The sequence below is a fragment of the Monopterus albus genome, unplaced genomic scaffold, assembly GCF_001952655.1.
Source record: "Monopterus albus unplaced genomic scaffold, M_albus_1.0 scaffold23.1, whole genome shotgun sequence".
Taxonomy (NCBI): Eukaryota; Metazoa; Chordata; class Actinopteri; order Synbranchiformes; family Synbranchidae; genus Monopterus; species Monopterus albus.
In genome coordinates, this window is record NW_018127903.1 from 3,527,185 (window position 1) to 3,540,230 (window position 13,046).

Genomic DNA, 13,046 nt, shown 5'->3' on the forward strand with positions numbered 1-13,046 from the left:
TTCACCCATATTATATTGAGAAAACCAATCAGACGCGTAACAAGTTAAAGGAATATCCTGAATGCGTGGCCTATAGCGAGGGGATCCGGTGGCTCTGTTACGCTCTGGGGAGGATTTTTTGCTGCATGGTTTGGGTCCACTTGTCGCCTTAGAAGGAAGGGTCACTGCAAACCTTCTTCTTCTTCTGGTGTTTATTGGTTTGCAAACCAACCTAACTCTTCCAGGATAACAGTGTCCTCATCCATAGGACATGGGGGTGTCAATGATTTGCCGAGTATGAAAACGATGTCAATCATACTCTCTGGCCTTCACAGTCACCAGGTCTCAACCCAGTTGAACATCTATGGCAGATTTTTTGAGCGACGTGTTAAGACAGCATCTCCACCATCACCATCATCAAAACACAAGTGAATATCTTTTGGAAGACTGGTGCTCATCCCTCCAGCCAAGGTGCATGGAAGCTCTTCTGGTGGCATATGGTGGTCCAACACCGTACTAAAGACACAATGTTGATTTATCAGCCATGTTTCACTTTCCAAAGTTTTATGCAGATACTTCTGCTTTTAGATGTGTAATTTCTGCCTTGACTCCAAAACTGAATGAAATTTCAGTTATGTGCTCACAGCACTGATAGTTTTGTTTTAAAATTCAGCACCTGATTCAATAAAACGAATACAATTCTGTTCACCTTTTTGAGATGGTGACAGAAATCTCAAAAGAAAAATGGGAAAATAATTTTGATATCAGTACTTAATGGCTTTAACAAAAATTTTAATTTTCCAACTTTTTATTTAGCATATAGACATCAAAATAACATGAATACAAGCATTGGTGAACTTGTTTATTGTAAGTATGGATGTGTCAAAAATACAGAATAATTTGTTCCAATCAGAACAAAAAGACTGAAAGCATGCAGTGTTTTGAATAAAACATTTCCATGACATGGTAAAACCTGTTCAAAATGATAGACAGAGGCACTGTATATATTTTATGAACACATTTTCTTTTGAGATTTTTTTTTTATATCCGAAAATAAAACAGAACAGTCATAGCTTAAACGTAGGAGGGATGAAATATTTATACTGATAAAACCCAGTAAGCAGTTCTTGTTTGTGGGTGTGACATATCACCCAACTGTAAAAGATTCACCAGGTTTGCTTGTTAGGCAGACCAGGATAGGAGAAGGTTAGGGGCAACACTGTTGTGTTTTTAGTATACATAAATAAAAAGTTATGTTTAAGTAAAGGCAGGAGTGCTGAGCACAAGCCTAGCCAAGCCCCAGTCTTGAGTCACTTCCAGTTCTTACCCGACAATGGACCATAATGACAAATGTCATCTACAGCAATAGATGGCTATATAAAGGGAGCCTAAACTGCATTAAACCTACACAAATAATCAATGAGGATAGGATGGCTTAAACACAGATTAACATATATAAGCAGGTATATAAAAAAGGCTAAAAGAAAACCACAGACCAGAGGGCTATCCAACAATGTAGGAATACCAGAGAACCTGCCCAGAGTCAGAGTGCACAGTTATTTACTAAATGCTGAAATGATCAAGACTAAACGTATCACAGTCTGATTTAACAAGTGGAAGGATCAACAATATCCCCAAATATTCACAGCCAACTCTGCATGTGTCCTTGGGGAACCAACAGCAAGCCATGGCCTGTATAAAAACTGTTTATATGCATGTTCTCTTCTCTCTCTCTCTCTCTCTTTTCTGTCTTCTTATTAATCACCTTTGGTAAGGAGGTCCTCTATGTAGGCGTCAAGCTCGTCATCTGTGTTTATGTCAATGTCCTAAAGGTGTTAAAAAAAAAATTACTTTAAGATGGTGCAGTACATTTTCTTAATCTGTGGAGCTGTTCTGTTACATGGCCCATCAACAATGTATGGTACAGCAATCTTACCTCTTGCACTTTTTGCAGAAGTGCTACTATGTTTGTTCTTAGTTTCTGTAATTTCTCATCTGCCTCCTTCAGTTTGACCTCAGTGCTGCTGTTCTTCTCTTCCACAGCTTTGGCCCGGGCATCAGCTCTGCTTTGGTAAGAGTTGCACAACGACTGCAGTCCTGATTCATACTGCTGGAAATACTCTTTCTAAATCAAGGAGGAAAAAAAAAAAACATTAATACACGATATTAAGAATATATAAACACATTCCTAGATCTGCTCATTACCTGAGTATTATTTCACTGTGCAGTCCTTTAAAAGCTGTGAGATAACCTCCAAGCGGACTGTCATGTCTCTACCCAAAGAGGCTTCTCTCTAGGCAAAAAGATCTGACTGATGAATTCTGCTGAGATGCTCATCCTTCTGGCAGGCTCTCCCATCTCTGCGGATGGCTTATGAGACTCTTTTAGATGGACTGCTGGGTTCTTGGTCACCTCCCTGACCATGGCCCCTTTTGTCTGATTGTAGATTTGGCCATCCAGCCAAACTAAGTAGAGTCTTGGTGGTTCTAAGCATCTTCCATTTCAGTTATTGAGCCTCATTGTGCTCCTGGACCCTGATCTAGGCCTAGCCACAATTTTATCACCAATGTCTAAAAAGAGTCTCTGGGATTTCATGGGCTTGGTTTTCATCCTGACATTCAGTGTGAACTGTGGCACCTTATATACACAGGCATGTGTCTTTCTCAACCATGTGTTCAATTTGCTCCAAGCGGACACCAATCAAGGTGAGTCAAACACGTACAGTGCCTTGCGAAAGTATTCGGCCCCCTTGAACTTTGCGACCTTTTGCCACATTTCAGGCTTCAAACATAAAGATATAAAACTGTAATTTTTTGTGAAGAATCAACAACAAGTGGGACACAATCATGAAGTGGAACGAAATTTATTGGATATTTCAAACGTTTTTAACAAATAAAAAACTGAAAAATTGGCCGTGCAAAATTATTCAGCCCCCTTAAGTTAATACTTTGTAGCGCCACCTTTTGCTGCGATTACAGCTGTAAGTCACTTGGGGTATGTCTCTATCAGTTTTGCACATCAAGAGACTGAAATTTTTGCCCATTCCGCCTTGCAAAACAGCTCGAGCTCAGTGAGGTTGGATAGAGAGCGTTTGTGAACAGCAGTTTTCAGTTCTTCCCACAGATTCTCGATTGGATTCAGGTCTGGACTTTGACTTGGCCATTCTAACACCTGGATATGTTTATTTGTGAACCATTCCAATGTAGATTTTGCTTTATGTTTTGGATCATTGTCTTGTTGGAAGACAAATCTCCGTCCCAGTCTCAGGTCTTTTGCAGACACCATCAGGTTTCCTTCCAGAATGGTCCTGTATTTGGCTCCATCCATCTTCCCATCAATTTTAACCATCTTCCCTGTCCCTGCTGAAGAAAAGCAGGCCCAAACCAGGATGCTGCCACCACCATGTTTGACAGTGGGGATGGTGTGTTCAGGGTGATGAGCTGTGTTGCTTTTACGCCAAACATAACATTTTGCATTGTTGCCAAAAAGTTCGATTTTGGTTTCATCTGACCAGAGCACCTTCTTCCACATGTTTGGTGCGTCTCCCAGGTGGCTTGTGGCAAACTTTAAACGACACTTTTTATGGATATCTTTAAGAAATGGCTTTCTTCTTCCACTTCATGATTGTGTCCCACTTGTTGTTGATTCTTCACAAAAAATTACAGTTTTATATCTTTATGTTTGAAGCCTGAAATGTGGCAAAAGGTCGCAAAGTTCAAGGGGGCCGAATACTTTCGCAAGGCACTGTACTTAAAACAAATAGGATGCACCCGCCTGCAACTGTAATACTATTAAAGTAGATTTCAGTTTTTGAATTTTAAGAAATTTCTCTTAGCCATTAAAGGCTGATTGTAAATTGAAGGGTAAAAATGGCAATTTTATCCATTTAAAACTATATCAACACAATGAAGTGTGCAAAAAGTGAAGGCGTCTGTATACTTTGTGAAGCGACTGTATCTCACCAGAGGAAAGGCCACCAACTCCTCAGCAGTCATGCTGTTAACATCATCCTTGGGAATTCGAAAAGCAGGAGGGAAGAAGTAACGCAGCATTGTTCTGAAAGATGAACGTAGCAGTGTCATTCTCTTACTCAGCTTTATAGGAACAAATATAAGTGCATGTCAAAATATCTCCCAGGGTCATATTCTGATAACCAAGAGAGGCTGTGATTTCGATTATGCATTTATGTTTGGATCATTTCATAAAGTGATCCTGGCATCTAAAGTGATCTATGCAGGTAATTTTTTTCAGTGACAAAACACTTAATTCCAAGAAAAAAATGGTCTTGAACAGACTGTAATTCTGAAAGATTCCAACAGAAATTATCTTAATGGGATGGATGAGGCTTCATTTGAGCCTCAGACAAACTGGAGTGCATTTCTGCACAGAACAAGGGCTGTGTATTTTGGCCCCCCATTTCTCCCAGTGTAGCTGTGTTGCAGGTTGAACGTTTCAGCAATTAAAACCTATTCTCACATACATATGAGGACATCAATATCGTTTTCAGTCCAACTTGAAAAATCTCAAACATTATTAGCAGCTTGCCTCAACATGGTGACCAGGCTATCAGTCACTTCTCGACTGGTTCCTGGTTGAGTAGTGTCCGGCTCCATGGGTGCCGGCCCCTTCTCAGTCTCCTGCTGGGTGTCGGGTATCTGAGAGATTGGAGATGGCGGCCGCATCAACCGCACTTCATCGCTACCCTTAAACACCCTTTACAGATACACACATACATGTATAGGATATTAATTATCTGGCATGTGAACAATATGTGCCCAAAATGCAGCAGCAAAGACAGTATCTTACCATCGGTCTTTGGGGGTGGATGTAGGTACGTAGTCAAATTTAACTTTCCAGCGAACGCTCTGCTTATTTAACTCCACAGCAATAACTTTGCCTGTGTACCACTCCTTATTGACACGTACTTCAACCTGCAGACCCTTATCTGTGGAAAAAAAAAAAAAAAAAACATAAGTAGAAATTCATCCAAGGGGCTTTATTTGTCCAGTTTTGTGTGAGACATGTTAGTGTAGAGCAGTCTATTATCTCACCCTTCTGAGCATTTTTAGTGTCATTCTCTGGTTCCTGCTGTGCAGGCTTCTCAGGTGGCTGTAAACAAAACAAGCATTACCACCAATGCAATCAGAAAAACATATTTACTAAAAAGCCAGAGCGAGGTTAAAAGAAATGATTTGCATCCCTGTTAATGAAAGAAGTGAAAGTTCCAGTGTGGCCTCAGTCACTGGGTGAGGACATGCTTGATTGCAGTGTCATTAAAGAAGAATGACATCTTTGATTAAAGAGAATTGTTAGAAGAGAAAATGATAATTGATGTAAAACCCAGATCAGATGAAAGATCAAGTTGTACTGTTGTTAAAAGCTGTAAAAGCAGATGCTTTGAGGGTAGGAGAGAGAGGGACCGAATAAAGCTACCTTGGCTTTAGCCCCTTGCAGTTGCATGGAAATGGATTTAGGGTCAGAGGGTGCTGTACTTTGTGTGTGCCGCGTGGGAGCAGAAACCCCTTTCTTCCCAGGCTGAGAGTGTGTGTTAACCTGCAAGGTCAACAGCATATGGGCTCTGAACAGAGGTTCAGTAACTAAACTGTAAAGCTGTACTTCCTTCTTTTCTTCAGTATAAGACCCTGAAATTGTTTTTGTCAACATTCAAATATCGTAGGAAGCAAATTAAGAAGTCTTCTGACAAGATTTGCCCAAGGAAACACATGAATATCTAATCACAAAATATCTTTTAATGCCACTAATTACCAGATGACAAGACACTTGGCCACTGTGCTAATATTCTGTAAGGCAGGGGTCTCCAACCTACAGTATTTTACTTGACCTACTTTGACAAAATGAATGCGGCCAAGAGTTACTCGTGTTTTATATTAGGCTACAACACAGCACAACCAACTGAATACATGGCAATGTACCTCCTGTTTTTTGTACAGTAAATGTTTGTTTCATTTAAGTGAAGACTTTTAATGCAACACCGTCCAAAAGAGTTGGTAACATTATGGCTTAAGTGATGCAAACAAACCTGACAGAGTGACTCAACTGGTGTCAAAGGTGGGTGGGACATATGTGTATTTGATTGGATTGCACTTTGAGCAGGTTCACTACACAAAGTTCTGTTGTGTGAATGTTTTAGTTGTATCATGTTTGCATTATAGGCTATATACACTGTATATTCTCTGCACCTTAGGCAAAAAAAAAAAAAAAAAAAGACATGTTTGAGAGCCCTGCTCTAAGGATTAATATAGCTGAATCTCTGCATTGATCAGCATCATGGTAGATGAATAAAAAGCTAGAGAAATCAAGTCTAAACTTTAGATATACTGTACATACATTCTAAAGTCAATGGGTAGTTAAAGCCTATTTATGAAGACATGGAGTAGCATGTCCTTTATTACTGCATTTAGTTATTGTTCAGATGTGGAATTAGAGTAAACTTTATGCTTGATTAGCCAGTGGATTTACCATATGTGGCAGACACTTCACCTGTAATAGATGAGAACCTTACAATGCTGCAACCAAACACCTGCCTGTTTACTTTTGTTATATACTTACCTGCATTTATTTATTCCTGGAACATTAATCTCTCTTATCACACAAGTGGTGCTGAGGGAGGAAAAGCAAAAAGCAGCAGAAAAAAAGGGGACAGCAGCGTATAGCACAGTCCTGGCAGCATGTTGTACAATGCCCCTCACACCCAGTTTTAAACACACAGGTGAACACCCGAATGGTTTATGCAGAGTTGTTAATGCTCGTATTTTATACACCTAGTTTGTCTTCTGTTGACCTGCGGAACTTTAGCTACCAATATACTTTCAGTAGGATTAGAAATTAGAACTACAGTGTTTCCAATCTGATGGCAAGAAGATCCTACTCTCATACTGTATTTGAACTATGTTGTGTTTACCTCGTCCAACCTGCCCCGTTTGGGAGGTGGAGCCTTCTCTACCACTTTCCCATGGTTAACAGCTGCTGTGGCCATTGTGGATTTCTTTGTCTGTGGTTCTTTTTCTTCACTCTCTTCCTCACTGTCCTCCTCTTCCTCCTCTTCTTCCTCCTCGTCACTGTCCTCCAGCTCTATTATCCTCTTGCGTTGTCCAGTAGCTGCTGGTTTGGGAGGTGCTGCTTTGGCAGATGTCTATGGAAAGAGACACATCACTTTTTCACTGCTGTAAAGGCAGATATATTGAATGATTTCACCAACATAATCTTACAATGCTACTTTATGGTATTAGTATAATACTTCCTAAAACTTGTAACTTACCCGTGAGCTGCGGCTTGGTGGGGGTGTTTTTGGCGTAGCCTTGGGGACTGGCTTTGCAGGTGGAGGAGCCTTTGCCACAGTTTTAGTTCTGGATGATTCAACTTTGGATGGTGGTGGGGGAGCAGGGGGTGTCCGAGTGGGGCGCTGAGAACTAGCACGAGTTGAAGGGGCACTCGGGGCATTTTTGAGGTGAGCTGGGAGTGGCGGAGAGCGGGGCCGTGTTGTGAACCTCTCAGAAGATCTAGTTGCCTACACCAATAACACAGGAAAAGGAGAGAAAAGAAACATTGCAGGCAGATTATGAGAAATCTTTAAGAATGAACCAGACATTGGCCAACAAGTACACTCGCTATGCAGCACAATCAAGTGGTTTTAAGCAGGTTACTGAACTTTTCAATGTAATGTAGGTAGAGTTTGTACCTGAGAAGAGCTCTCTGTTGGCTTCATGCTGACCTCCAGTGGTAGCTTCTTTACATCTGCTGCAGATTTGATGGTGTTGGTTTTCTGTGATGGAAAATACAATAGTTATGTCCTGATATAACAGAACAAAACAGAGAGAGAATGTGAGAGATGGATGAAATACCTGCAAAGCCTCTAGTTTCTCTTGCTGCTGTTTAATTTTCTCTGCCAGTTCTTTCTGTTTGTCTTCAGCTGTCAGCTTGTCTTTCTTCAGAACCCCACATGGCAAATTTTGCTTCTGTTCAGGTGCATCACACCTAAAAACACAAATTGCATATAAAATGCTACATTACACAACAGCAATGTAGTGACACAGCTGTCCCAGAATAAATACCTCACATGAATATTTAAACTAATAATACAGCATGAATAGCAAACTTTAAAGACATCCTATAAAACATGTGTGTACCTGTCCTGAGTGCTGTCAGGATTCATGAGACAAACCCAACTGTCTGGGTAGCGTTTGTCCACAGCATCCATCTGGAATGGCAGCGTTCTCCACTTTAAACACTTATCTGAAAATAGATTGGGGCAAATTGTCAGTATACTGAGCTACAGTACATCTCTGTTTGTGCGCGTATGGATATATAACTAACCACACTGAATAGTGATTGGTATCTCCATGGCCCGACGTCTCTTATATCGTGGTTCTGAGGATGGCGGTGCAGACCAGCTGGCAGACAGATATCCAAACTCATCCCAGAACTTCACTCTCGGGGAGCCCAAAGTGCTGCACAAAATAAGGATAACTATACACTAAAAACAATACTAAAACCAACAGAGCACTACTAAACCATAACCCAATAATCATAAAATATAAAACATGTGCACAATGCCGTTCAACGGCAAATAAAACAAATTAAAGCTTGTTTAAAAAGATACATTTTTAATCTGGATTTAAAAACCGTTAGCTCGGTCGTAGATCGAATCTCTAGCGGTAGTGAGTTCCACAGTCGAGGGCCATAAACGGCAAATGCGCGGTCCCCCCAATTTTTGGATTGGGACCACTAGGTATAATTTTTCCGAGGAGCGCAAGGCTCTGCACGGGACATAAACAAATAAAAGATCTGCCAAGTAAGGTGGGGCAAGGCCATGTAAGGCTTTAAACACAAGTAAGAGTCTTAAACACGATCCTAAAATGTCAGGCAGCCAGTGTAAAGTGCGGAGAACCGGAGTAATGTGGGCAAGCCTGGGAGTGTTGGACAGAAGCCGAGCTACTGCATTTTGGACCAGCTGGAGTTTTCTAAGCAGCGACTGAGGTATACCAACGTACAAGGCATTGCAGTAATTTAAACGCGAAGTGATAAAAGCATGAATCGCCTTTTCTAAGTTTCCCCAAGATAAAAAAAAAAAGGCTTAACCTTAGTTAAGAGTCTGAGATAAAAGAAACAGGTCTTAACAACGGATCTGATCTGCTTATCAAACTTAAAACCCGTATCAAATATCACTCCCAGGTTTTTTACCCTGTCTGTAAGTGCAGGGGCAGGAGCAGCGGCACATAAGCTGGATACACCTGTGGCTTGGTCGGGGCTGATAAGAATAAATTCCATCTTATTAAAATTCTGAGCAAGCCAATTCTTAATATCCCGAATACAGTCATACAATGGAGTAAACGCTTTTGGGTCAGATAATACCAGTGGCATATAGATGTGAATGTCATCCCCGTAGAAATGAAAATGAACATTATGCCTGGATATAATTGACACCAATGGTGAGATATACAAGGAAAAAAGTAGTGGTGCCAAGGTTGATCCCTGTGGAATGCCAGAAGTAAGATGGACTGTATCAGAAGAAGACTCATCAATAGTGACAGAAAAGGTTCTATCTCTTAAGAGCCAAACCACTTTAAAACCGTGCCCCTCAGCCCGACAAGGTGTTCCAGAGTCAATAATAAAACTGCATGATCAACAGTATCAAAAGCCGCCGACAGATCAAGTAAAACTAAAATAATAGGGCGCTTGGCATCAAGAGCCATGGCGATATCATTATGGATCCTCAGCAACGCCGACTCTGTACTATGTCGAGCCTTAAAACCTGACTGAAATTTGTCAGCAATGTCCAGAGCCTCGAGGTGAGACTGCAGCTGCGTGAGAACCACTTTTTTCATTATTTTAGCTAAGAAAGGCAGTAAAGATATTGGGCGAAAATTAGCCGGATCAGTTGGATTGAGATTTGCTTTCTTCTGAAGAGGCCTCACTACTGCATGCTTAAGAGCGGTGGGGACCAACCCTGAGCTAAGAGAGCCATTAATGAGATTGACCAAGGTAGGTCCTACCGTATCGAACGCCTCAATAATCCTGGCTGGGACTACGTCCCGAGGAGAAGAGGTGGGTTTGAGATGCGTGACCAATTTTTTTAAGTTGATGCAGGGAGATCAGAGTAAATGAATCAAATAACTGACATGCCTGAGATACAGGTGATACATGAGGGAGGGAAATGGAAATGTTTCACCTAATATTCAAAACTTTATCAATACAATATCTCTGAAACAAATTACAATTCGCAACCAAGCCCTCAGTGGCCAATGTAGCCTGAGGGTTGATAACCACATTGATGGTACTGAACAGAACCTTTGGAAGATGACTCTTATTCTGAATGATATTAGATAAATATTGTGATTTAGAGTCCTTTACAGCTTTCTGATAAGAAAGAAAGCTGTCCCTTAACATCATAAGGGAGACATGTAGTCCATCTTTCTTCCACTTTCATTCCGCCTGCCAGCATCGTCTTCGCAAGGCACGGGTGGTGTCATTCAGCCATGGGTCAACAGAGTTCCTAGCCCTCCTTTTCACCAAGGGAGCGATGGACTCCATAATCGTAAAACAAATAGAGTCAAATAAGCCGAGGAGACCGTCAGGACATGCAGGGATGTTCGCAGCCCCTGAGGAGCACAGCTCAGCAGCAGAGAAAGCCATCGCAAAATCCAACGCTGTAGCTGGAGTAATAATCCTACGTCGCTGGCAGGGAGCCAGTGATCTAGAGGCACTTGTCGCCACCAGCACCTCAAAGTGGATAAGAAAATGATCCGTGACGTCCATGTTTGATACATCCTTGATGCAAACCGACAGGCCCCGCGAAATAACAAGGTCCAGGGTGCCCCCACGTGAATGAGTGGGGCCCACAACAGACTGTATGAGATCAAAGGATTCAAGCAAGTAGCTGAACTCCTTCGCCATGTGATCCGAAGCCCAGTCAACATGAATATTAAAATCTCCACAGATTAGGAAACTGTCAAATTGTGGAATCAGACCACCTAGGAGTTCCCCAAAGTCATTTATAAAATCCTTGGCTTTTGGCAGACGGTACATTAACACACATAGCGTAGGGCGGGTAAGGTTAAAACAAAAGATTGTAGTTCAAAAATATAGAATTACTCAACTAAGTTGTATACTCAATATTACTGTATATCCAGGAAAATGTTTAAAGTGGGCATTTTGAAATGAACACTTTCCTACCTCCTCCTTACTGCAGCTGCAACAAACCATTTACTTGCACTTCTGCTCTAGCTCAAACATTACTTTACCCATATCTCTGCATTTCTTGATGTCTGACTTGCTGATGCCACCTTAATCCATTAAAGCAGGCTTCAAAAGAAGTGCTCAGGGCATCGTTTGAAATTGTGTTCAATTTTTCTAATGTCCCAAAATAGACAGTCCAACAATCATGCCCACTTCCTGCAGCAACTGGCCAAGTGTGTGGAGGTGTGAAAGTTAGGCAGGGCTAGTTGCATCACTTTGTGTACAACACCATTAATACCCTCGAAGAAGGACAATAGAAAAATATGTACAGATTGGAGATTGATTAGGACAGCAGTGTGATGCAAGTCTATTGACTGAGAACAGTCTTCCAATCCTAACCTGGATGGAAGACTTGATTTTTCTATCTGAACTGTGCAGGTCAGGTGTTGCTCATGAAGGAAAATCTGATCCTTAAGGAAAACTTACCAATGTTAGTGTCCTTCCAGTACTGAGCTAAATGTTCCCCCATGGATTTCAGTAAATGTCGATACTCCTTAGCATCTGCAAAGTCTTGTTTGTTATGAGTTGGCTCAAGAACCAAATATGGGACATCCACTACTCCAACCACACCTCCACAAGCCCTACAATGTACAAACCACACAGCCATACGTCATTAATGATTTACTCATTCACAGTCACCTTTCACTGGGGTGTAGGTTACTCACATGCCTCCCTCCAGCTGGGGCCCTGTCTTCTCATACATTTTGATGAGACGAGAGCAGTTGTACACAAACATCCCATCTAGGTCCCTCTGTTCAATGTTCACTCCAAATATAAAATTCAGCTCCTTGGGCTCCTTTAATGCTCTGAAGAATAAGAAAAGAGAAGGATACAGACAAAGCCCAGCAAAAGTCAAGTGTTCTGTTAGGTGGTCTTTACTTGCTTTACTGTACTCGAACTGTTCTCTTTATATGCAAACAGAACATATTGTTGTGTTTTGTTGTATTTGCCAAATTTCACAAAAATCTACAACCTATTATGCTGATCAGTAAGAGGTATAACAAAACTTCATTTGAACAGTTTGTAAATCTATGTATGAGAGAAACCAGGTTTTACAATTTTATCATACTTTTGTTTGGCTTCGAGAATCCTTTTCTTCATGTCAGAATCCCGTCGGAGCATCATGGCTGCGTCCTGAACCTTTCTCAGAACTGCCTAGAAGAAGAGTGGGAGGAGGGAGAAATCAGTATTTAATACATTAGTTGAGGGGTTTCAAATTACAATTTTAGTAGATGTATTTTGTGCCAGCTTCAGTTAAAAACCTTCTTTACATGGGGGCAAACACATTTGCATTTGAAAAATGAACCAGCATATGCTCCTCTTTGGCTTACCCGTGAATCTTTTGACAGGTCCTCTCCTAATCTGGCCTCCAAAGCCATGCGCTTACTGTCAGCCTCTCTGGCTTTCTCCTCCGCTGAAATACATGTCAAACTAGTGTTAAGTCAACTAAAACTAAGGCAAACCATGTATAAAAACACCACCAACTCACCAATCTTAGCGAGGTGATCTGCTTTCTTGACCTCTTGCTCAGCACGAGTTTTGAAACGAGTAGATGAGTATTTGTAAACCCTATTAACAAAACAAGAAGGCCAATTAAAATGTTGTTAATGGAATACAGAAGTTACACACACAGTAAACATGCTTTATTATATCACCTTGGTTTATAAAGACAGCAGGACAGTCTCTTAGTCCTGACTTTATGTCCCTGGATAAAAATCCTCATGCGTGGATCAATGTACAAAACAGCAGCATACGCCCTGAACGATCTTCTCTCTGGTTTCCTAAGGGTAAGGGCATGACCTTCATCATTA

At 41.2% G+C, this 13,046-nt stretch overlaps 1 protein-coding gene across 1 annotated transcript in view; it reads right to left on the bottom strand.

The window, feature by feature from the left end:
* Nucleotides 1–1,213: 1,213 nt before the first annotated feature.
* morc2 (MORC family CW-type zinc finger 2) overlaps nt 1,214–13,046 on the bottom strand; it is a 20,981-nt gene continuing 9,148 nt past the window's right edge. Inside the window, exons 10-28 of the mRNA XM_020594489.1 lie at nt 12,891–13,016; nt 12,725–12,804; nt 12,567–12,649; nt 12,305–12,390; nt 11,901–12,041; nt 11,658–11,816; nt 8,314–8,429; nt 8,127–8,232; nt 7,842–7,974; nt 7,679–7,762; nt 7,259–7,507; nt 6,902–7,132; nt 5,413–5,532; nt 5,031–5,088; nt 4,786–4,924; nt 4,525–4,692; nt 3,942–4,035; nt 1,916–2,104; nt 1,214–1,805 (exon numbers count right to left, since the gene is read on the bottom strand). Coding sequence (XP_020450145.1) covers nt 1,737–1,805; nt 1,916–2,104; nt 3,942–4,035; nt 4,525–4,692; nt 4,786–4,924; nt 5,031–5,088; nt 5,413–5,532; nt 6,902–7,132; nt 7,259–7,507; nt 7,679–7,762; nt 7,842–7,974; nt 8,127–8,232; nt 8,314–8,429; nt 11,658–11,816; nt 11,901–12,041; nt 12,305–12,390; nt 12,567–12,649; nt 12,725–12,804; nt 12,891–13,016 — 2,431 coding nt within the window. The 3' untranslated portion in view covers nt 1,214–1,736. The remainder of the gene's footprint in view (nt 1,806–1,915; nt 2,105–3,941; nt 4,036–4,524; nt 4,693–4,785; nt 4,925–5,030; nt 5,089–5,412; nt 5,533–6,901; nt 7,133–7,258; nt 7,508–7,678; nt 7,763–7,841; nt 7,975–8,126; nt 8,233–8,313; nt 8,430–11,657; nt 11,817–11,900; nt 12,042–12,304; nt 12,391–12,566; nt 12,650–12,724; nt 12,805–12,890; nt 13,017–13,046) is intronic.